General features: G+C 40.5%; 1 protein-coding gene across 1 annotated transcript in view; it reads right to left on the bottom strand.

The window, feature by feature from the left end:
- Positions 1-23,847, bottom strand: part of PLEKHG7 (pleckstrin homology and RhoGEF domain containing G7) — a 28,790-nt gene extending 4,943 nt beyond the window's left edge. The window contains exons 1-15 of the mRNA XM_079304135.1: positions 23,608-23,847; positions 22,766-23,478; positions 21,563-21,585; positions 16,285-16,412; positions 15,011-15,051; positions 13,047-13,142; positions 12,255-12,404; positions 10,201-10,296; positions 7,889-7,984; positions 6,495-6,608; positions 4,935-5,109; positions 3,453-3,568; positions 2,576-2,669; positions 2,056-2,135; positions 642-801 (exon numbers count right to left, since the gene is read on the bottom strand). Of these exons, the coding sequence (XP_079160261.1) occupies positions 642-801; positions 2,056-2,135; positions 2,576-2,669; positions 3,453-3,568; positions 4,935-5,109; positions 6,495-6,608; positions 7,889-7,984; positions 10,201-10,296; positions 12,255-12,404; positions 13,047-13,142; positions 15,011-15,051; positions 16,285-16,412; positions 21,563-21,585; positions 22,766-23,476 (2,080 nt within the window). The 5' untranslated portion in view covers positions 23,477-23,478; positions 23,608-23,847. The remainder of the gene's footprint in view (positions 1-641; positions 802-2,055; positions 2,136-2,575; positions 2,670-3,452; positions 3,569-4,934; positions 5,110-6,494; positions 6,609-7,888; positions 7,985-10,200; positions 10,297-12,254; positions 12,405-13,046; positions 13,143-15,010; positions 15,052-16,284; positions 16,413-21,562; positions 21,586-22,765; positions 23,479-23,607) is intronic.
- Between the last annotated feature and the right edge of the window lie 261 nt (positions 23,848-24,108).

Here is a 24,108-nt window from a genome sequence, read left to right as displayed (position 1 = left end):
AGCCCTCCTTCACTCCCCACCCAACTGCACAGCAGCAGGAATAGGAGGTGTATTCCCCAGTGATGCATTTGGATGTCTGAGAGCAAGGAAGAATGGATGTATGCTGGGTGATTTCCATCCTCTCAGGAGCTGGTGGGGATGTGAGTAGGAGCAGTAGCAGGAGATAAATCTCTCCAGCCTCCTTGAGAATGGCTGCTGTGTATGTGGGAGGACACCCAGAAGAACAATGTATGGTACAGCTGAAAAAATGCAGCCTAACTAGTACAGAACTGAAAATGTTCTTGGGAAAGATGTTTGATAGAGCATATTAGGACAGTTAGGACAAGGGAGTGGTTGGCTTATGAGAAAGAAGCCATTGGAATCTTGATATGTCCTTTGGGGTGAGTGGGTAATATGTGACAGTCCCTGGTGTGTGTGTGAGTCACTGCTGGCAGCAGGGGCTGTGAAGTCTGAGGCTGTGAGCAGCTCATACCTCACAGCAGGAGCAGGGCTGTGAAGTCAGGCAGTGCTGAGGAACCAGTGTTTGCACCCCAGGCATCTGGGGGTGGTTTGTGGGCAAACAGCAGCTTGCCCTTATGCTGCCACACACACTGCATTGACATGGTGTTTATGAAGGCATTCAAGTGCATGCAGGCACATACCTGTAACTTGGATGGGCTCAACATTTTTCAGTATGAGTCTGTCTAGTGGGATGGGCTGGTCTAGGACTGTGCAAAATCCCCCTTCTCTTATGAAGGACTGCAGCTCAGGAGTGAGGGAAGGACAGACAGGGATTAAGCTGGTGTCTGAGCCTCCATATTTCTGGGAAGAGAAAATGGAGTTGGTTAGCAGGTTGTCTGTCATCTGCTCATGGAGTATAGGCACTGAACAACTCTAAATTATGTGCTTTCTCTTAACAGAGATACACAGCTTATTTGCCTGAGGAATCTTCAAAAGACTGACTGTTACCTGGAGCTCTCCTGCAAGGTCACACTTTGCATTAAAAAGCTACAAAAGAAACATAATACAAGTCCATGAGCAGAAGACAGTCATAGACATTCCAAAAGTATTTTCCCACTTTCCTTCTTATTTTAATAGCAGTTTTGTTTCTCCATTCCTTGGGGGTAAGTTTTCTCATCTCCCCTTATGTATGTGCACAAAACAATTCTTGGAGCTCCAGATGAGTTGCAGCCCTTCACAGAAGATTCACGAACACATGTACATGGGACAACACTCAAAGAAATCTGCCTAATTGTACCGGGTCCCTTGAATTTCTGCTTCCTTCACCAGCCCTGTTGCTAAGGGATGGTGCTCTTGTCTAAAACCTCTCTCTGCATGCTTTCTTTATCTCATTTCTCTCTAAAGCAGAGCACCCGCTTCTTGAAAAAAACAATAACCTGGGAGATTATCACAGGTTCATTTAGACTTACTTTACATCAGTTTCATAAACTTAATTAGCTAAATGCACTCCTACACTGAAGCTTTAGGAATTTCAGGTCATCCAGTTCTTCTGTTGATATCTAAATACAGGTACTTATCATCTAAAGAACTCTATAGAATCATTCATGAAGAAACATTTTCTTTAAAGGGGTCCTTATATCTCAGTTTTAAACTTGGGAAAATCAAGGCAAAGAGAGGACAACAAACAGTTTAGCCAGTCTTCCATCAATGTAGCCTTACCCTGTTTATTTTCCTTTTAATTTTTCTTCTTCTTTCCAACAGTTCTGATATCTCTGGGATAAAAAAATTCTCAGGCAGCAGGGACCATTAGAAAAAGTTTTACATTCCTGAAACTTTTCTGAGCTTTAGGAATCCAGCATATCAGAATGATATCAGTAAGATATTAAGGTCTTGTGATGTAAATTCTGCCTGTGTTCCTGTGTCATACTGAGCCTAGAAGCAGGTTTTTGAATCAGTGTTATTGCTCGTTGCATAAGGAAATATCAGCTGTTCTTCATGCTGATTAGTCATCTTGTATTTTTATCATTAGATCAATCTCCCAAAGTACATTCAAAATCCATCCAAGAGCTAAGAAATATGACAACTGCAATCATGCATATCTCTAGACATCATTACCTTTTTGTTACGTTTAATTTTGGTAATTAGTAGGAAATCATCAAATAGAAAGAGGTAGACGTCAAGGAGTCTTGTGCTTTCTGAGAAGGAAAACAAAAAAATCAGCTTTATGGTGTAATTATTTTAAGGTATTGCTACTTCTAAGATCTATGAATCACTGCCCCTTGCAGAATGCTTTTAACAAAGAAGCCTTGTTTCCAGTATAGCTCACAACCTCCAGTCTGCATTCTCAAATGCACTAATCAGTCATTTTGGCTACTAAACTTTGACCTGGTAGTTTCTACATCATTCTGATTAAACAACTTCTTGCTTGCAAGGAAAAAGGACAATAAACAATCATACAGACTACTCATCCTATTGGCAGCTTGCTGTATCTCAGTCTCTCTCTGATAAATTCTACAGTTGCTTTTCTTTCCTGCACCTGCCCAAATGCTGTTGCAGAGGTTCATTCTGGACCTGCCATAACAATGTGTAATTCTGTTAAGATACCTCTGGACACCAGGAGATTCAGGGACGTTACCTGCTAGCATCAGCCTCCCTTCATGAAGGAGAACTCTGTTCACTGAAGACAAAATGTTTTCACTGCTGTTTTCTCTTAAGTTTTGCTTCAAACACTTGACCAAAAGAGAGAGAGAGAGAGAGAGAATGGGGAATCATGCATAGTGGATGATGAACTGGGGGCTACCAGCAGCTAAACACAATGAGCATATGTGTGTGTTCTTAACTCAGGCTAAGTGCATCACACAGCTGATAACTGAGCATGCTTGTGTTTCTTTAGCAGTGCTATTACTTAAATGTGTTTATGCTTTTGAAATGCTAAGCTGTGTTTTACTTTTCCAAATTGAGTTTAATAGTGTTTGCAGCCCTTTATGTGAACAGACATAATCCTAGAGATGAGACCACTTGATGATGTTACCATAGGGCTGGTTAAGGTCTGTGTGGGTAATGGGGTAGCTACAGCAGAAATGTGCACACCCAGATATGCTGTGTATTTCTTTGTAATGCAATTTAAGTGTAAATGGAAAATTCTTTGGCTCAGCTTGAGAAGTGAAAGAGGTAAATAATTTCTGCTTTATTGAATGCTGGTAATACTTACATCTACCCCATTTAATTCTGTCCCCTAAAAGCCAATATGGTAGAGTCCTCCTGGACTGCATCATTGCCCTCCCTTGGCTGCTAACTGGGAGCAACCCATGCTGCCATTTAAGGCACTGTGTGTGTTCAGCTACAGCACTTGCAGTGCCCAGCCTGCAGGTGCTTCTGTTAGAGCACAGTTATCCACAAACTGGAATACAGACCACCAGCCAACTTTAGACCACACTATGGAGACAGATAGGAAATGAAACCCTCCTCTAAGAAAAAAAAAAAAAAAAAAAGTGTCTTTAAAATCTGCTTACCTCTGGGACAAAGAACCTTTTGTCACGATCCCAGACCTGAGGCCAAATTATAACCTCTTGCAGCTGCCTGAACTTCTGAAAGTTGTCCAACCACTTGACTTTACCTTCCAGATCCCCTGAAATGTGTGAAACACCAGTTACTGCCAGGGCTGGCAAAAGCAGTCCTGTTTCTAGGAGATGCTGAATACTGATTTTCTCCAGTGAAAGCTGAAGTACCTCACATGTGAGGCCCCAGATGAAATCTTGATCTCATTGAAAAAAATGCTTAACCTCTACTTAGATCAGCAGGGATAGAATTTCAATTCATGCATTCAAAGATGCTTAAACTCACTGCTAAATGGAAAGGTTGTGTTTACTAATCTGTCTGGGGAACAGGAAATCATATAAATCTTAAAAATGTCTTCAAAAAAAGTCTGTCACTCTAAACTGTCTAGCATAGTGTGAGAAAAATAATTTTCATTATATGTAGCCTGATAAAAAGACTGTTGAAATTAATGAGAAATAATTTCAGAGGAAGTGTTGTCAGAAGTGACTGGGATGGGGGTCCCTCAAAATGTGGAAAATTTGGACTGTGGCTTTGCTGATTCAAGGCTATTATGGGAAAAGCTTTAATGGACCTGCAACTTAAAATTTAAGTTTTTGGCTGGAGTGATGTTGCAGATAAGGGTTTCACATGCATGCCTCCCCACCAGAAGGGAAATGCTTGGAATACAACTGTTCTTTATGTTACTGGTTCACTGATCAAAAAATGAAGGCAGATCTTTGTCAGGTGTCTGTGAGTAAAGAGGGGTTACCCTTTTATCTTTGGTTTCCTTGATCCAGAGGTATCTTTGGAAGGACTTATTTATTATGCCAGTAATACTCTCCAGGCATCCCATGGTCTTTTGGGGCCATACCCAAAACTGCTGTCCTTATATAGGTTAAATATATAAATATTATATATTTGAATCTAAATGCAGGGAAAAAAATAATGTCTGGACGAGCCACTTATTTTCCATAATAGCTAGAGAAAATCTGTAGCTGAGACAACTTTACATGGTAGGACCTTGTCGTTAGTGAAAGGTCACAGACATAATATTCCCCTTGTGAGTGCAAATTTATCCTATTAAGGATCAGCCCTAAAAAAATCCTCCTTAGACATAAATCCAACTGAAAGACTTCTTTGTTTGAGATTTTTCTTGATATGTTCCAATTTGAGATCTGCTTTTAATTGTTTGCCTGTCATTGCAGATGGTTCTGAGAAAACACAAGCGACTCACTGATTTGGGAGTCCTGTGACATTGCTCAGAGAGGCTTTGGCAGCACAAGATGGCCCAAATCATTCCCTACAGAATGAGGGTCAGGACTGTAGAAAGGCACACACATTTTTGTTGCTTTTCTGCAGGCACTTGACCAATTCACACTTCAAAGGACATGCACAAAACAGCCATGTAACCTTCCAATTTGTAATTGCATACTTGACTTTTAGCCTTTGTTACTTACTTATAGACTTTTCCACCTTCTCTTTAAGTGACTGGATAAAACTTTTCTCTGTTTCATCTGTGCTCCTCTTCCAGATGTTGTTGAGGAGGAGGGGATACCGCATCAGTCGATGCAGAGGAGCAACCAGCAGCTCTGGCAGATGCAACCTCTTGCACTGTTCATTTTGTTCACACCACTGCTGAAGACAAAGGAAATCTGCCTTAGGCTTCAGGTTCCTTCTGGCCAGGAGGTAGCAAACAGTTTTCTGCATCATTAGCTGACTGTAACAAGACAGGGACTAATGAAAGATGGGTTTCTCATTCAGTGAGAGCAAGGCTAGTATTAAGGGTCCTGTCATAGTTTAACCCAACAGGTATCTAAACCACACAGCCACTCATTCACTCTTCACTCTCTCTCCCATGGGATGGGGAAGAGAAATGGGAAAATAAAAATAAAGTTTGTAGTTTGAGACAAAGGCAGTTTAACAGAAGAGAAACAGAATATACAAAACAAGTGGTGCACAATGCTCAACATGATACCAGCTACTAGGAGCAAAATTAAGACTGTCCCAATTTGCCCCCTCTATGGGGGAAATTGCATTATCCCTCCAGATTCACTTTCTACATTGCTGCTTACCACTTCAGATGCTGTGGCCATGCTATCACATCAAGTAGGGCTCTTAATTGTCTGCTGTTTTAATTTTCTCAGGAAGACCTGAGAAAATTAGCCCGAGTTAAGTTTGAATGCCACCATATATTTTAGGGTCACTTCTACTTGCCACTGGGGAACATTTCTCCTAGGTGTGAATGTAAGAAATCCTCATCAGGGAGCAAGCAAGGTGAAACTCCAAGGCCCAAGCTACACAATTTGCCTGTCACAAAAAGATGTTCTTCCAGTTTTGGGCTTCCTGTGAGAAAAGCCCACAACTTCAGGTTTCTCTTTCTAAGCTTGCAATGCTGAAGATTAATCTGAAGTAATTACAGGACACACATCTGATAATGATGTCAGGAAAGAGCAGAGCCTGAGTTCCCCATCACTGCACTGGAAGGAGTTGCTTCAGGCAGATGTAGTGTCAGCAAGGACAGAACCTGCTGCAGTGATGCAACTTGATAAAGAGTCCAGTGATAGCTCTTTCCAGCCTTAGAGGGAGGTGAGTTCTCCCTTACTGGTATTGTTTTGATGCCAAAGTAAAACATTTGAAATTGATTTTTGTATCTTTTTTTTTTTCCTGTAATCATTTCACTTTGTCAACATGGAAGTCATTGAGTCAAGGAATTATGTACAAAATGTATAAAAGAGGCTAATACTTTGGATTTTCTGCCTGCAAAAACACAGCCCAGCTCTTCCCCCTCTTATCTAGTCTAAATTACAAGTAGGGACTTGCACACATGCAGGTGAACATACTCTCAGAAGGGTGACTTCCAATTGGTAATAGGTTATGCAGTAAAAAAAAAAAAAAAATTCCTGTGAAAACTTTGCTTCTAATGAACATTGCTGGTTTGCTGTTGAAATCCTGTCATGTTGAAGACAACAGCAGCAACGACAAGAACAGCAATAACAATAACAAAACCATCACTTTACCTTCAGATAGATGCCAAAATCTTCTCTCTGTCTCAGTTTTTCCAAGTAGAAGACAGCAGAGGTATAATTAAGGCAATAAATCTGGTGTGTCTGGCAGAGGTCACCCTGGAAAAGCTGCAGAAAAGATTTGGAAATTTATCAAGAAAGAAAAAAATCACGACAAAGGAAGAAACAGGAGTTTTGGGTTTGTAATGTGCATTTTATCTGAGATTTCCTTGTACCTAGGAAAAGGGGGAAGAGGGAAAGAGGGAATTAAAAAAGTAAAAGGCAGTTGAAAGAGCAATAAAAATAAAGTAGTAAAAATACCACAACAATGCTCCAGTAATGCCTGGGAGTACAGTTTTAACAGCTCTGCAGAGGTGAGACACATTCTTAGACTTTGTTCTCATTAGAAAGAAATGTTGTGAAATTCATATGGAAGTTGAAGATGAAACCCACTATTTCTGAAACAGCTTTGATGACTTCATGTAGCATGGCATTTTATATCTGGGTATGCTCTTAGAAATAACAGGATAACAGGATAGCCTCATTTATGCTGGAGGTGTTGAATGCCATGCATGGTAAAATACTGCTTTGTCTGAGATTTTGTCTGTCCACACAGACATTATCATTAAGAATACCTGAAGTCAGAGGTCACAGGGGCAAGAAACCAAGCTCTAGCCATAATTTCTCTGATAAAAGTATTAATGCTGAGGTAGGCTCTTTTAGTATTTCCCAGAAGTTTTCCAATGGCCTCTACTGCTAGGGAAGGTTCTGATTTTCTGTCTTCATTAATATTTCCAACTTTACAGGCATTGTGGGAAGCTGAGCAGGAATTAGACTGCTGTTGAAACATCATCCTTGTTTACCACACAGACTGACCAAAAGGGTTGCAGGGCGGGCAGGGCTTGGCAGTGGCAGGACAGCTGTGGCTGTGTCTCTGTCTTGCCTAGCAGACACAGCCCAAAGTGTAATTTCAGTCCCAATGAGCTCTTAATTAAGCAATGAAGCACTGGTGGGTCTGGTCTATGGAGTAAAGGAGGATCAGTGTGAAGGAGTGGAAGGGCAGTGATGGGGCTGGGTCTGGTCTCAGGGAAACATCTTCCATATCTATCTTCCATAGAGTGGGAAGCTTGTCTCTGCCAGTGGAAAAGTGTCCTCAGAGTCTGGGCTGCTGTTCCCCAGGAAGGGAACATCTTTCCACACTTGTTTCCACATACAGAGCATCTTTCTATGACTGCTTCAAACATGCCAGTGAATAAAATCCTTCTGATAGGAGCAACCTGAGACTGAGACCAAACTGCCCATGACAGATGGCATGGACTTGACTGAGTTGATTGCTCTGGAGCACCTGTATGCCATGATAAATGGTCTGCTGCTTGTATTAAAAGCAAGAATGCTTGTAATTATGTTACCATTCTGAGTACAGAGCTGAAATCCATAGGAGAGTCTGACGTGCTGATATGCTTCTTCACAGTTTCAAAAAATGTTTTCAGAAAATTGAGACTTATCTAAGTAAGGGAAAAAAAAGAGATAAATTAACATCAGTGATCCAAAACTAGGATTAAAGCAACTTTTTTTCCCCTCCCTGGCCTCTCTGAAGGCTCCAAGTGTAATGGGTGCCTATACATATCTCTAACATTGCCAGAATTGTCTTCAGAATTATGTCCAGAATGCTTTATTTAGTCAGGAGCTAAGACAAATCTATACAAATACCCACTTATGTTGTGATAATGCCTGATGACAAAAGCTTTGAAACAAGATTAGTTAGTCCATTAAACTTGTCCTGAGGTAGCAGCTGTATTTAATATGGATTGACATTAAAAATGGCAATGGGTGAATGGTATCTGCTGGAAAACTATGGTGGTGTGTGACAGAGCTGTGGCAGTTCAGGAAGCCTTTGTGGTCATTTGAGGAAGACACCATCTTCCATGTTTTGTGTTTGTTTTGTACAAATTGTACGAACTGAAGGTGAAGGAAGTATCTATAAAATACTACAAAAACTCACATTCCCTATGAGGTAACTTTGCATGTGGATTCCAAAGTGCCTGCCTTATCAGTCAGATGGGGCTGCAAGCCTGCTCCTAAGCCCACACTTTCATCCTGAACACACTATTTTCACACAAATCCATGGCTGGGCTAAGTTGTTGGCCAAATGTTAGGCCAGAAGGGCACATCAATGCACTCTGATAGTGCTACAGAGTGTAGTAGCTGCAGACTGCTTTGCTTGGTGTGTTTATTGGGTAAGGATGCATAAAGGATAATGCCCATTCTTTAATTTTGACCTTTACAATTTTACAGCATGCACTTTTTCATGCATTCAGCCTGCTGTCAAGAAGATATGGATCCTGTAAAATGTATGAAAAAAGGAACCAAAGGCATTGAGAGCAGCTTCTTTCTCCTACATTTAATCACTATTTAAATTATGCATAACAAACAATCATTTATTATCCTCATCAATAAGGATAACAAAATTGGAAAGCAAAGCAAGATATTTTTTAAAGATAATTCTCTCAAGACATGACCAAGCTCAAAGTGAAGTGAAATACAGCAAAATATCCCATCTCTTCTTTGAACAAGGGAATCGATAACCACACATCTGCTGAAGTCTAATAGTTACCTGCATGTACAGTCCTAGTCCACAATAAGCCAAAGGTGAAACCTGTCAGCTAAAAATATTTTTCCTTGTATTTCCAAACCTACTGGTTGGTCATTCAGCAGCTCAGCAGGTGTGAGGTCTCTGACTGAGCAGCAGTGCCTTGCTCATGTGTTTGAGTTCTGGCTAATTGTCTCTGCTTTGAAGACCTTTCCCAGTTTTCCTGTTTTGGCTAAAAAGGGAGAGATTCAGTATTAAGGCAAGGGAATAACAGTAAGGGAAATAAATGGGACTCAGCAGCTGCTTTAGGGCATGTGATGTGATTGTGAGTAGTTATTCAATTAAGGCAGCTGCAGAGTTCTTTCAAGAATTCACTTTGCAACGAAGGGTAAGGTGTCCTGTAAAAGAGCCCCCAAGCTAAGAAAAATTGTTTTGTTTCTACAGTAATGTGAAGGCTATTTTTGATTTCAGGGTTTTTAACTTTTAGGAGCTGGAAATGGTTTCCCAGGAGCTGGCCAAAAGCAGCAAAGAGCTGGAGCACATCACAGCCAAGGCTTGTGGGGTCCCTCCTCCTGGACAGGTCAGAGTAAGTAGCAGGTGAACACAGAGCATCCAATCTCTGTGGGAGAGATCCTTGCACATGTGCCAAGGGAAACCTTAGAGTGAGGGAGAGAGGGGGACAGCATTTTGTTCTAACTTGCTGTTTTGGAGTGGCAGAATAGATAGTGAAGTCTCTGTGCCCATGCAAAAGGGGACTTGTGATGTGGTTATTTTGCCATGTTTATTGTTTCGGTATAAGGATTGAATAGTAGTTTCTCTTTATCTCTTTTAAAAGGTTGCTGTTATAAAAATTAGTCTCAAACTTGTGTTTACTTCAGAAACATCTGCCAAATGAGCTCTTCCCCATGTTTAAAATGGCATGTATCTTTGCATGGAGATACAAGAGAATGATTTGCACTGGTGGTGTTTGACTCTCTCTGATATACCACAGAGAAAGGAAGAAAAGGGAGATTATTTGAACTAAGTTCCAAATGTGAGCATTGAAGCTAAATGGAAGCTTTTGGTTTATTGTCTTCTTTTACTGGGCTGATTGACTTCTGATCTGAGTAATAATTCTCTTTTTATACTCACCTTGTTTAACTCCTCTAAGTTTGCAAAAAGTCTCCACAAATCCACATCCAAGAGAAATTCATTATTCTGGAGATATTTTAGAGTGTTCATAAATATCTTTAAAACCAAAACAAATCTATGTTATTTACTGTTTGTGCCAATTCGATAATTTTTTTTTTTTTTGCCCCCCCTGAAAATAACATTTTTACTGGAATTCATATGAAAGGATTATTTGGCTTAGGGAGGACAAAAGATGGCATTGTGAGAAAAGTCTCCTGTTTTGCCTGAAGGTTAAATATTGGTTTTTGTGCAGAAGAGGGTATGAGTGATGTCTCTGGGGTTTCTCTGTGATTTCCATGGAGGCAGCTGTGTCCCTGCTGTGCCCTTGGGCAGAAGAGGGGCAAAGGAGCCCCCTGCAGATCCTTGTGTGAGGGATTTAGTAACATCAGAGTCACAGTTGCAGATTTCCATGACCTTTCTAAATGCTTTCCTCTTACCCCATGCATCTCCTGCTTTCTAAATTGTTTAGAGTTACTATGAGGAAAAAAAAGATATTCTTGGATTAAGGTAAATAGTGGTTCTGTGGAGGTTTTTAATCTCTTGGAATTGTTTTATTAACCTGAATTGAGTGAAAACTGTATGTGTATTTATTGGCTGCTTAAGATTTTATATTTTTTAAGCTGCCTGAGCTGTGCTGAATCTGACCTAAATCTAAAAAAGGCTTAAAATTTATATGTTAGTGAGAAGATTTTTTTTTCTTATGTGTATAAAGCATCATGAAAAAACCTGTCACCCAAGTGCCAAGACTGAGTAGCTAGTGAGAGTGTTTGCTTAGCCTTGTGTAGTTCTTTAGTTACCACAACCAGGTGTCCTTAGAGCTTTAAAGGGGATTTATGGTGGTGTTAAATCTCCCTGTGGAGATTCATAAAAATCAGTGGAATATTTCTATACTTGGGAGTAACCAGGTATCTTTAAAACTGGTTACTGAATGCAATGGGTTGTTTCTTTAGCAGGAGAGTTTGGCAAGCTGGCATGGGCTGAATCATCATTCCTGGGCCATGCAGGGCTGACTAAGGCTTGTCTGGGAGCTTCTACATCAGACCCACAAGGAGTCTGCATACCTGCTGTTATCATCATTCTTCCCAGTATTCACCACTCTTTAAACTTTCCAGATTTCTAAACAAAGTGCATAGAAAGATGCTCTTCTCCTGCCTTGCACCAATAGCTGATCCTGTTATCCTGTTTTCTCTCCCTTCCTCTTCTGCCCCACCAAGGAGGAATTCAGCCCATTACTCTATTTATTTCCTTTACTTTGCAGTAGTTCTTGCATTCTACATATTTACAGAAATATGTAAAATGTTTCTAAAATCTCTTTTCTTTGACTTAATAAAAAATCAGAAGTTATCTGTGCCAAGTAAGAGAAAAATGATAAGAAAATGTGTATGGAAGGTTCCGTCCTTTTAAATGGATGCATGAAATTTGATGTGTGGTGAATATAAATTACACAGCTTTTCTTGTAACGGTGTGTAATATTCCTGTCCATATTTCAAGCTCTTAAAATTCACTGTATTGGAGGTAATATAGAATTTTTAGGAGAGGAGTTTTTTTAGTACACTTATCATGTAACATTAAAACTACAGTTCTTCTGAATTCTGAGGCTTTCATGCTCCAGTCAAAATAATCTAACCACAGCTCTATATGAAGTTAAATTCCAAATATAATGTTACACACTAGCAACATTAGCATTGGTATATCCAGTACAGAAATAGCTGGTTGGAACATGGCTTCAGTACAATGTTTGTGAGAGGAATAGTGGAATATCAGTTGAATATCCTGGAAGGCTCTGCAGTCAGATGATGATTGCATCACTCAGAGTGATGTTTAGAAGAAGAGATACCATCATAAAGGTAGAAAAGGGAGCTATGGAAAAAGATGAGCAGACAAGGTGGGGAAAAAAAAACCAGGTGCTTGAGTCATTCCCCCACCAACCTCTAATGAGAGGTTTCAGGTGTTTTTTTGTCCATAATAGCAGAAAAAATGTTTCATTATTTTTGTGAAGTGAAATATGATGTTACCTTCTTGAGAACCAGCAAATGATCCAGAAAGTAAGTGCATTCACTTGTGAAAAGTTCCCACACTGCAGCTTCTTTTTCCACTTCCAGCCAACTGTTGACACCTTTCTGCTCCCTGTATTGCTCATTTATAAATTCATGCCAAGATTTACTCTGTTGATCAAAGAAGAAAGAAACACACCAATTGTAGCATCAGTTGCTTCAGACCTCATTAAAAGAATGCATGTCCTATGTACTGTGTAAATCTCATCCACCAGTATTAGTGATTTCTCTTCTGAAAGCTTAACAGTTCCTTTAAAATATTTTAAAACCTGCCATTCTTCTCTACAATACTTACAATGCAAACACTAAATTTGAAACCAACACAAATGATAGTCTATGTTTAGGTATGCTGTATCAAAAATTAGTGGGCAGCTAGCTAATGCTAAGGAATTTGATCTGTTGTGCTGCTCTTGGGTGGATGATAAAATTGAGGTACCAAAGTTCTTGGTCTTTATAGTCACTTGGAAATTGTTTTGTTTGGTCCTGACGTGGCCACTACCAGCTCATGGACCTGCTTCAAAGTCAGATATCCATGTATAAGTTAGGCACTGGCAGGAGCCCTCAGCAACCCTCAGTTTCCCACTTGCCCCTCCATTTCAAATGACAAAAATATACCATATACTTATGCATTAATTTAACAGGAAGGTCTCATATCCAGATTAATAAACTGAAAAATGTTAGCTTATAAAGAACACAAAATTCCTCCTTCCACCCTTAAGTATCCTTGACACAGTATATTACGTATTTTGATACCTTAAAGCAGAAAAATTCATCTGTGCAGCAGTCTATGATCTTAACAGTAGAAAGACAATTTTCCAGATCAGATGCTTGCTTCTGTTTTTCTTTACCCTGTTGAATGACAAAAAACCACCCCTGATTCATACAGTGCTTTAAAGTCTGTTAAGAACTTTACCCAGCTCTGTGACCTTGCCCTAATCTGTAAGGAGTTTGTCCTTAAATGAATTATTTCTTTATATGTCCAGGCTCTTCTACATGGAGACAAGGCAGTGATGGCAGCTTTCTTTGTAGCTGTGGGTGGAGTGTGTAAATACCTCAGGTTTGGATGTGTAAGGTCTTATTTATGTAATATACTGGTGTCTGACAGGGCAAATCACTGCCATGGCAACAGGCAATGGGCTACCCTTGGAAGGCAGAACAAATGAAATGTTTTGCTTCCCTTAGCACTGTCAGAGATAGGGGACAACAGATTCATAGTTGAAATCCTGTCGTAGGTATAGAAATTTATTTATTTATTTTTAATTTTTTTTAAGCTACATATGGAAAAAGCTCCCTTGGTCATTGGCAGTGTCTGTAAAATGAGCTTTCAGAAAGCTGAAGGAGCAGCAGGAGTTTGTGTGAGGGACCATGAAATAAACACAATTGCTTTTGTTTTGGCTTTGTTTATTCAGGCCTTGTAAAAAATTTAAACGTTGTTTATGAACTCTAGTTTAGTGCTGTGGGCACAGACTTATAAGGTGTTTGTTTAAGTTTTATCTGTTCTCTGGAACAGTATATTCCCACTTCATGGATTTCTATTGTCTGAACTTTAGGCACTGAACTCAAGCTGATTTTGAAATATGTGTTTGATTATAATATTTGAAACTTAGGTTTTAAGTTCAGCTCCTAATTTTGAAAGATGGATTGAAATGAAGCAGAAAAAATAATACAGTTAATATATGTGCACAATGAACTAGTGTACCAGCAAATGAATCTTCATGAATTAAATTTTATGACATTTAATAGTTTTAGAAATCCCCTTTGTCTAAATATCAAATGCTTTTTATTGCAGATGTAAAATATTTTGCTGAATTTAAAAATTGTCAGTTTTAGATCATGCTCCTTCAAATGCTATAAAACTGCTATGAAATGAAGAGGGAATTCTTGTACATATCAGCCTGAGTACATGCATTTGTTCTGTATGCACAAACTATTCTTTGATAAAATGCAAAAAATACAGGGAAGGGACTGTTCTTAATTACATGCTTAAGGAGAAAAATTTATCAAGACACTTGTAAATTATTTTTGAAATGTTGAACAGTACATAGAAAGGAAATTCAGGTATGTTAGTAAGTGAAATCTTTCATAAATGGAAAGACAAGCAATTGTGTTAGACAAGGAATTTCACTAAGTTGTGCTTTCACTGGAGAGTGTGAGGGCACCCATAAGGACAGAAAAGGCCTAAGAAAGTGTCCTGGAACACTACTTTTATAGGAAAAGCTGTAAAAGTATAAAAGCTAAAGATCCCTTCCATGTGAGTGGGGGTTTTTCACACTCTCCAAAGCCCCAAGGCACACCAAAAATACAGGTTACATCATCGTCAAAGCAATGATGCCACTGATTTGTCCACATTTGCTACCTTGTCCTGGGGAGATGCACTGGGTTGCTGCCACCCCTGAACCCCCTGCTCCCACTGCCCATCCCACCCTGCCCTCCTGATGCCAAGGACTCTCTCTCCTCCCACCACCCCAGGGATGGGGAGCAGGGCCACTGGCTGTTTCCATGTGCATCACCTGCAATGGATGCACTGGGGCCACCCAATCTTCATTGCAGATTAATGTGCAAGCAGTCCCCAGGGAGGGCTGAGACCTCTGAGCTCAGCTCACCTGTTGGCTGCCTTTCTCCAAGGACAAGAAAGCAATGAAGCTTTTTTTACCCAGGTTGGTTGGGGGAAAAGGCAAGGTCAGTGCAAGGGAAAATAAAATGGTAAAAATACTCACGACTCCTCTTTTGGCAAATGGCCACCTTGACTTTTTGGACTCTAATGGGTAAAACAAATTATCAGTAAGGATACAGATAAAAAAACCCGTTATTTATAATATTTATATATTTAGCTTGATAGACTATATATAGTCTACTTGGCTCATATTTAATATTTGAGTTTAGGCAGTTTGTGCACCAGACTTAAAACCCATTAAGCTTGTTGGGTTCCTCCCAGCAAGAATTATGGCAGTCTGTGGTGGGATCTTGGATGATGCTAAACACTCCTACTTGTTGCAGGTGATCAATATGTAATTGCCAATTCTTTACCTGGAAAAGCCATCATACCTCAAGCCAGTTTTTGAAGATCTTGTTTTAAAGCAAGAGTTAGTCTGTCTTTTCATTATGATAACTGGAATTATGCAGGTATTTAAATCTCCAGTGAATAAACAATCCTATGAGCCCTAAGCCTCAGACCTGTCATGGCACAGTGAGGCAGACTGTAATTTGGGGTCCTTGGTGAGGCACAGGGAAAGCTGAAGATCTAGATTTAGGAATGCACTGGTGACTTGGGAGGAATGACTGTGTTCAACAAGAAATCTGAAAGGGTTTTCTTTATGTGGCACCCATCTTCTGGTGTGTGACAGGGAATCATAGTCAAAACTTTGTGTTTCTGGATTTTGAAGGCCTTGGCCATTCTGGGAATGGCTAGCTTATTTGCTGTCATGAAAATTCTGGTTGTTGGACCTTGGCTGACTTACTTTTTGTGAAACTTTTTAACCTCTGGCCACCACGATCCCCATCAATCACATCTCATACTATACTGTATTCTACAATAGCTACTTGTGGAAATTGCTTGCACGTCTCCATTTCAGTTTTGCAGTGTCTTGTGAGCAGCCCTAGCCATGAGTTGGCTTTGCTACCCTTGTGATCAGAGCGCTCCTGCAAAGGGCAGCATGGGCTGCTTTTCTGTCTGCTGGAAGCTGTGGAGGTAGGAGATGCACCTCAGCTGCTTCCAGATGGAGATCCTGACCTGGGCTCTGGTTGCTTCTGTGGAGGAGCAATGTCATCCGTGTCCTACCCTCTCATCTACTTGCATTCAACAGTAAAATGCAGGGGGTTGGGGGTGGAAATAGTAATTTTAGAATTGTCAATGCAGTCACTTTGGCATGGGGTAGCAGGACCCCCAGAGGGGCTGCAGCACCTGACATGCTGTTTGTGCACATCCTCCCTCCCTCCCAGGCCACATCCATGTTCCAGCCCCGGCTTCTGGTGGGTCAGGGCTGTGTCTGACCTGCACTGAGCAGGAAGGAGGAGCAGGGCAGGTAGTCCATGGCACTGTCTGACACCAGCAGGTCTCCAGGGAACACCTCGAGTCCCGGCAGACTCACCACCAGGGAGCTTCGCCTGCGCTCGGCCGATCTGCGAGACCAACAACACAGCCCGTCATCTGTCTGCCTGGGCTGCACAGGAGCTGCTGAGGGCCCCTTGCTCTCACAGGGGGAACCAGCTGAAAATCCAAATCACAGGGGCTGTGGCATCGTGTCTTGAAAGAGCAGTGAGCAGAGAATTTCAGTGATTGACAGCAGGGACCTGATTGTCTTTCCAACTCCGCCTTGTTGCTGAGATCAATATTCTTAGGGTCGTAGCTTGCCTTAGATAATAAGTAATTATAGCATTTAAATATTGAAAACATCTGGTTTCTTCTGAGGTTAGACAAAAAGTGAGTGGGGATTTTATAATCTATGTTTGGCAGTGAGAGTTTAGAGGATCAACTAAATACTGTTTTTTGCTGACATGTGTCTTGTTACTTTTAACTTTCCTGTAACTCAGGTGATTTCAAGAAAAGACAGCATGGTAGTGAAACAGTTAAAATGTTGGGTTTTTAAAAAATTGTTTAACCTTTTGGCTAGTTGCTGCTGTTTTCTTTCTAACTTTTGGCATTTTTTTCTGTTATTTCAAATATTTTGAATGTAATATGGCTCGGTGGCCCTACTGATCGAAAACAAATGTCTCTTTCCAACTATTGTTGCTCCTAATGGAGAACATTGTCCAGGATCTAGATCCATTAGGAAAAGTGACACAGGCATTTGGTATCCAGCAGCATGTTTGTGCCAGAGGCTGCTTACATTCACACAGAGAAACTTTTGGTGCATTTTTCTATTTTGCTAATAACTTTTTCTATTTTGCTAATAAGTCAATTGCCTTCAATTGACTGACACATGAATACTGCATTAGGGCTCAAAAGGTCAGTAATTCAGTAGCTGAGGGAGGAGGCACAAAGCACTTGTACATATATAAAAATTCTGTTTTTCTGCCAACACTTATTGTGCATGGTGATTTTGACCAGTTAAGCATGATTCTTACTGAGATCTCTTTTTGTCTAAGCTAAGATATTCATCTTGCTATGAATATGTGAATGTGAAACCTGTACATATATTTTTTTACTTTAAGTTCATGAAAAATTACTTGACATCTTAAACTGGCAGATGAGCTCTGAGGTAGAGAACTGGGATTTGATACGTGGAGTAAGACATGGAGATTGTACCTTTTTTTTTTTATGGCCTGACAGTGGCACTGCTTGCAGTTGCTTTAGCTGAACAATTGAATGGTCTAAATGGAAGCTGCTCCTAACAAGAGAGTCTGTACCAGGAGGGCCAGGCCTGGGACTTGAACCCTGGACATACCAGGGCTTAAAAACTACATCTTCAGGAGGTTAAAATTTGCAGTATAGGAGTTCTTTGAAGGTTTTCCTGTCCTACTGAATGGAGAACATAGGATTTATTTATTTGGCTTTAGGGTTTACAATGAAACTCTGTGGTTTCTCATTAAATGGAACCCTCAGTATGTGGTTTAAGAGCTTTATTGGATGGGGGATCTGTTTCTTGGCTGTCTGCAGGCCCATACCAGTGCAAGGGAGAGGAGTGTTCCTCTCAGGAATACGTGCGAGGGAGAGGAGTGTTCCTCTCAGGAACACCTTCCTGAGATGTGCACTGAGTACTACCCAATGCAAATTTTCAGTGTTGGTAATGATTGTATTAAGATGCCACTGAAACCTCTAGTGATTCCATGGTGCAATCTCTTGGACAGCTGGGCTATTATACAAGTCAGGTACTGCAATATAGTACCAGGATAATGCTCAAAGGTGTTATTCTGTACTAGGGAATTCAGGAGGTTTATTTCAGGTTGGCTTCACAGTGAAATTTTGCCAGTATATTATTGATTTTTAAAACATCTAGCCTACTACTATTTGCACAATACATTTGAAGCTGCAGGCTTGTGGCTTATGAAGACTAATAATGGAAGCACAGTCACTGAGTTAAATGACATTATTTACCCAGATCAAAAGGCCTCACATGGCTAAACAAGCTCTTCACATAGGTGCAGAAGCCTGTGAAATGTGGGGGCATGGCAAGATCACCTGGATACAATATGCTTTTGCAATCTGATGAGCCTGGGCTGGTTAATGGCTTCCATGTCTAAATTATATACTCATGCTTCAGAGATGGAGGCACAGGTTTCTGTGGTTCCTGATCTGATGCCTGTAGACATATTAGATACATCAGTTGCTTGCTGTTTTTCTTCTGAAGAAATTAAATTACTGAAGTGCTATGTAGTAAATTTTTTTAATTTTATGTCTGTAATATTTCAGCACCTTCTCATGCCTTCAGACTCTGTAGCTTTGCCTTTTCCTTTGTTTTTTGTTTGTTTCATTTACTGGGGGCAGTGGACTGCAGTGATGGAATGAAAGAAGTGCTTATGCTTTAGGGAAAAACTCAGGCATCTGAGGAGCTATCTGTAATTATTTGTTCTTAAGATACACTTGTTTTTTAAAACATGATTATGTCATAGATTTACATGGCAAAGTTATGTAAAATTACTAAAAACATTGAAATGGGTCATGGTCTGGCAAAACAAATATCCTGTGCACACAGTTATTTCTAAGGCACAGAAAGTATGCCCTAATCTTAACCTAACTAACTAGCCCAGGTTATCTATATAACATCTATATAGATCACCTTACTTAAATAGCAGATAAATAACTTAAAGGAATATCCACTAGAAGCAAATAAAAGCAACAGAGGATGTTACTAAGATAAATATTATAGTGTGGTCACTGTACTGAGATAACTACCAGCCAGTGACACAGTTTCCCAAGTCACTCAGGGAGGGTGTTTGGACTCCCTGATTCAAAAAGTTAACATGGAAAATGAGCTATTGTCAAGAGTAAAATATTTCTGACTGCATAAGGAGTTAGGTTTAGTGTAATGGACACCATCCTGTGCAATGTGCTTTAGGATGACCCTGCTTCAGCAGAGAGGTTGTAGCAGACAAGCCACTGTGGTCCTTCCCAACCTTACCCACTCTGTGACTCTGTGGCACTTTACAGCAGTGTGAAATATTAAAAGAGGAATGGGAATACTTCAAGATAGATGAGCCAGCTCCTTCAAGGCATTGAATATGAGCTGTCTTGGCAGCCACCATGAAGGTTCTTAATTAGCTGATTTTTCTATAGGAAATAATGTAATGCAGTTTTCCACCCAGTCTCTCATAATGCTGAATGGTACAAGGAGAAAAGGAGATCAGAGTAAACTTGTGGTTTAATTTTATCAATGTTTTCTTCTACCTTCTCTCCACCATATATACCTCTGTCTGTGCTGTCCCTGTTGCCCTTGTTGTTTATTTATTTTGGATGGTCTTTATAAACAGCATCAGTTCAGCAAGTTGCTGTGCTGACAGGGATGTGCTGGGATTCTTGACTGAGGACTGTGTGAGGGAAGACTGTTTAAAATGAATATGAGTGCATTATTGAAATTTTTGAAAGTACAGCTTGGGAACAGGGAGAAGAGATGTTCATTAAAACTGAAGGACAGGGGTATGATTTTACCCAGGACAATATGTAAATATGTCTTGGAGAAGGGTTGCCAACTGTCCTAATGTGCTTCGAGATGGAGAGAATAATCTGACATGCCAACAGTTTTTGCTGGTTGTGATAAAATGGGATTAGCTGTTAAGGAGTTAGGCTAATAATCTTAATAAAGGAGGAGCTGAATGCAGGCTTAACCCAGACCTTGGACCAAATTAAATTTGACAAAAAATGTTTAAAGCAGAGACTGATGCATTTTAGAATATATTTTTTCACATTCTAATATTTATCTAGATGGAATTCATAATACATCCTCCCAAACACCTTTTGACAATCTTTCCTGCTAGTGCCTATGGAAAAATCTCGGGTTGTTTCCTTGGGTTGTGGTTTCTTGATTTTAAAAGGTGTCTGGATAGAAGTCCAAGGCCAATACCATAGCTGGCGTATAGTTACTTCCCTCTTGAAGCCACTATGGGCAAGCAGCACCAAGAGAAGGTGTGTACACTAAATGTTCAGTGTTTTCCTGTTAAACCATCTGTGTTCAGTATCTTCAATTTCTCCCCTGAAGTGTTACATGCCATGCAAATTTTCATGCTGACAGTGAGATATGTTTATGTATTCCTATTATGAGTTGGATCAGAGCAGACTCTTCCCACAAAAAGCACAGATCATTTGCTTTCACATCCAGATGAAAAGATCTTTCCCTCCCCTTCTCTATCTCCACTGTAAATTCAAAATGACAAAGAGTGGGTTGGAAATTGTAACGGTTCAGAACATCTGGGAGGCCTTTTCTACAGTGAACATGTAATTTCAAATACATGCACACATCTCTTGAATCTCTCTTGTCTAGGAGACTGCATTGTGTAAGGACACACATCCTAAACTCTATCAGTCTGCTCCAAACCACCCAGTCCCAAACATCCTTGAGGGAACCCTGCAGTACAGGGAGCACTACCCCATCAATGGGAGAGGGGTGATTGTTAATGGAGGTACTATCTCCTGCTTCCTTGTTGTGTGGGGAGAAAATAAAATTTTCCTACCCTTCTGTAAACATTTTAACATCTTAAAGAAAGAAGCATATCTTAATCAAAACATTTCTAATGGAACTTTTGCTTTCTGGTAATTGTTTTGAAGATCTTGACACAATTCACTGCACAGGTCTATGGTATGCAGCACTCTATCTTGTCTGCACTAACTTATAAAATCCATTTATTTTATGTACACTTTTTAATTTGTATGATTAACAAATCCTCTCCAGTAGCAGTCCTAGATCTTCTTTGCTCGTGTATAAGAACAATATTGAGCTGTTCTGCTAACTCCTTAGCTCCCTTTTCCCTTCCACACACTTTTGAAGAATGCCACTCAAGATTGAGATATTTCACATTCTTCAAGCTGAAATTTGACACTGCTAAGCCAAACAACCAGACCTTTTGGCAGTGAGTCCTAGTGCAAAGCTCCCTGATGATCTGGATGAAGTATTGTGTGAAATGTAGCTAAACATGCTAGGGAGAGGGCTACCTCTGAAAGAAAATCTCATTAAAAAGTTTAGTGAGCTGGTGACAGGCATTTCACATAGCAAATCTACAAATTACAGATGGGTTATATACACATGACTCAGTGTTCAGATTTGTCTTAGAGTGAAACAAATTTATTAAAAATGTAGGAGAGTCAAGCTTAGAATCAGATAAAATAAATATGTGCATACCTTTGCATGGGCAGTCCACTCTCCTGAAAGCAAGTGAGATATTCTTAGTTACTTGGTCGGAAAGCAAGCAAGAAGTCTGATTTTTTTTGTGAAAAAAGAACTAATTTGTAAAGGGAAATATAATAATAACAGTGTAATAGACTTGGGCATAGGCTAACTAATTTCACTGTGGAGGAACGAGGAGAATTCATTTGATATCCAGAATGTTTGCTATATTTGAAGGGGATGGGGGGAGCAGGAAAATAGTTTTTAGTTTGTAGTGTAAAGCTAACCAGTTAGTGAAGAACTCTACATGTATGTGACACCATGCACCCTCAGTAAAATGTGTGCAGGTGGTTTGCATAAGGACAGAGTCAAGCAAGTGTGTGAATTTCACTGCCTCTGCACACAGTGGAAGGTCTTTGAGAGCAGATTTGGTAGCAAACCTGGCTTTTACAAAAAGCCTCTCCTTTTGTCCTTGTGGAGAGCTGAATTTTAGTTTCCTGCCCTTGAAAGATGCAGGATTTGCTCCTTCCTTGTTTATTTCTCTTGCTGACACCAGGGTTTCTCTCTTATTTTTTTATTTTATTTTTTTTTCAGAAGAGATTACACAGTTGTTTCTTTGTTTATGGAGCTGGACATAAAAAGGGAGGGGTGCCAGTGAATGGCAGAATAAATGGAAATAAATAAAGGGAATGGTACCTCCTCCTTTGCTAGTGGCAGACCTTAAATTTGACTCGACCAACTAAATTCTTGGTTTTATTCGGATTAGTAATGCCATTCAGTAAAACAGAATAGAGATCTTCCCTGTGTAAGGAATAATCCTGCTGAAGGGTTAAAATGTGGGTTGAAAGAAAATAGTCTTCTAAAACCCAGTCCTGAACAGGATTAATTACTTAGTCTTGTTCTTTCATACCCCCACCAGCAGTTGTACTGGCTCACCAGGGTGAGTGGACAGAGGTGGGAAAGAGTGGCCTTGTACAGGAGTGGACTAAGCTAACCTGGTCACCAAGGGACAAGGCTGGAACTGCTGTCTCTTGCTGATCTGGAAAGAAAAATATCCCTTCCTGTTAAGTGTAGAGGCCAGTTTGCTGTAATAAAGGATCATGGCCCAGCTTGCAGTTCAGGTTAAGAACTGGGGTTTTATTTGTGCACTGGCCCATGACGGACCAACACTGAATATGAAAGACTGAAAAAGAGGTTGCATCCTCCTATTCCTCTTACCTGGACACCTGCCCAAAGTGTAGGGCTTGGCCGGGGGAGTCTCGTGGGAAGCGTAGCAGAGTTGGCTCTCCAAGAGTTTCTGGGTGGCTCCTTGGGGCTGCCATGGCTGAGAGGATCCTTTTGGCTTGGAAGCTTTGACCTGGGTGGGTCAGACTCTGGAACTGCTATAGTTCTCTCAGACTTGGCTTTGGATGACAGCAATTTTTCATGGACACAAGAAGGCAGGGACAATGAAGAGGCTGTAATGCACCGAGGTGGACTCTTACAAATGTGGTGGAGAGAGCCAGCGTATTCCTTTTGATTCCCCGGCTGGGCTGTGTCAGAGCAGTCTGGAAGGGGCAGTGCTTGTGAGGCAGAGGCCATCCTCAGGCGCCTTAGCGTTGGGGAAGTGGCCATTCTGGCCCGGGCGCGGCGGTCGAAGGGGAAAGGCGCGTGGTGGATCCCAACATATTCCTCCGCAGGGAGCCTCGGCAGGGGCTCCGTGTGTCCTCCCAGGATGCAGACCCCTGGGGGCACGGGGGTGTCCACACAAACTGCCACTGCCTGCGTTTCACAGGAACTGAGGGCATCTTCTGCACTTTCCTTAGGGACATCAGCTTCCCTGCCCAGGGGTTCCACGCTGGTGCAGGTTTCTTTGACCAGATTTGGAGAATAATCAGAGCTTGGCTGTTGCATTCTTAATTTGCAGCATGAAGATTTATATCTATGCATACCTAGGAAACATGATCAGAAACAGTTGTCACAAACTTGCCATATGAATTTTTAAGTGGGGAAACAGGCAATTGGAAAAAAACATCCAAACAAAACAAGATAGATATGTGCACTAGTACATAAAAAATTACCTTTCCATTGAATCCTGCTTAAATGCACATTTCAACAGGTCCAGGACCAATTCTGGCAAGCTGTTTAAACAGCTGCTAACTTTGAGTGTGCCAGCAGTGTCAGCATCAGTCAGCAGAACTAATTACATGGTAAGGAGTAACTGTTTAGAATCTCTGCCCATCTGGTACTGCAGCCACCTGATTTCCTGTTGCCACTCCCCCATCAATAAATGAGAGTGTAGCACTGCTGTATGTGGGATAAAAGTGAAGCCACTTGCTCTCAGGACTTGTTGCAAAATTCTTTGTGTACAAATACTAATTTCTTGCTGAATTCTTAAGCAAAAACAAGTTTAACACTTAGGTAAGATATGTCTCATCACTCTTGTTTTCTTTTCAGCCTAAAATGTTACATACATGTTGTAATCAAATAATGAAGAAAATAATTTATATACTACATTATCTGTTGATTAATCAGTAAATAGTCATATGGTCTTTGATTCATGAAGCTTTGTTTTAACATGT

Source organism: Erithacus rubecula (genome assembly GCF_903797595.1).
Source record: "Erithacus rubecula genome assembly, chromosome: 4".
NCBI lineage: Eukaryota > Metazoa > Chordata > Aves > Passeriformes > Muscicapidae > Erithacus > Erithacus rubecula.
Note: the sequence above shows the minus strand (reverse complement) of the source record. Positions and strands in the feature narration are given on the sequence as shown.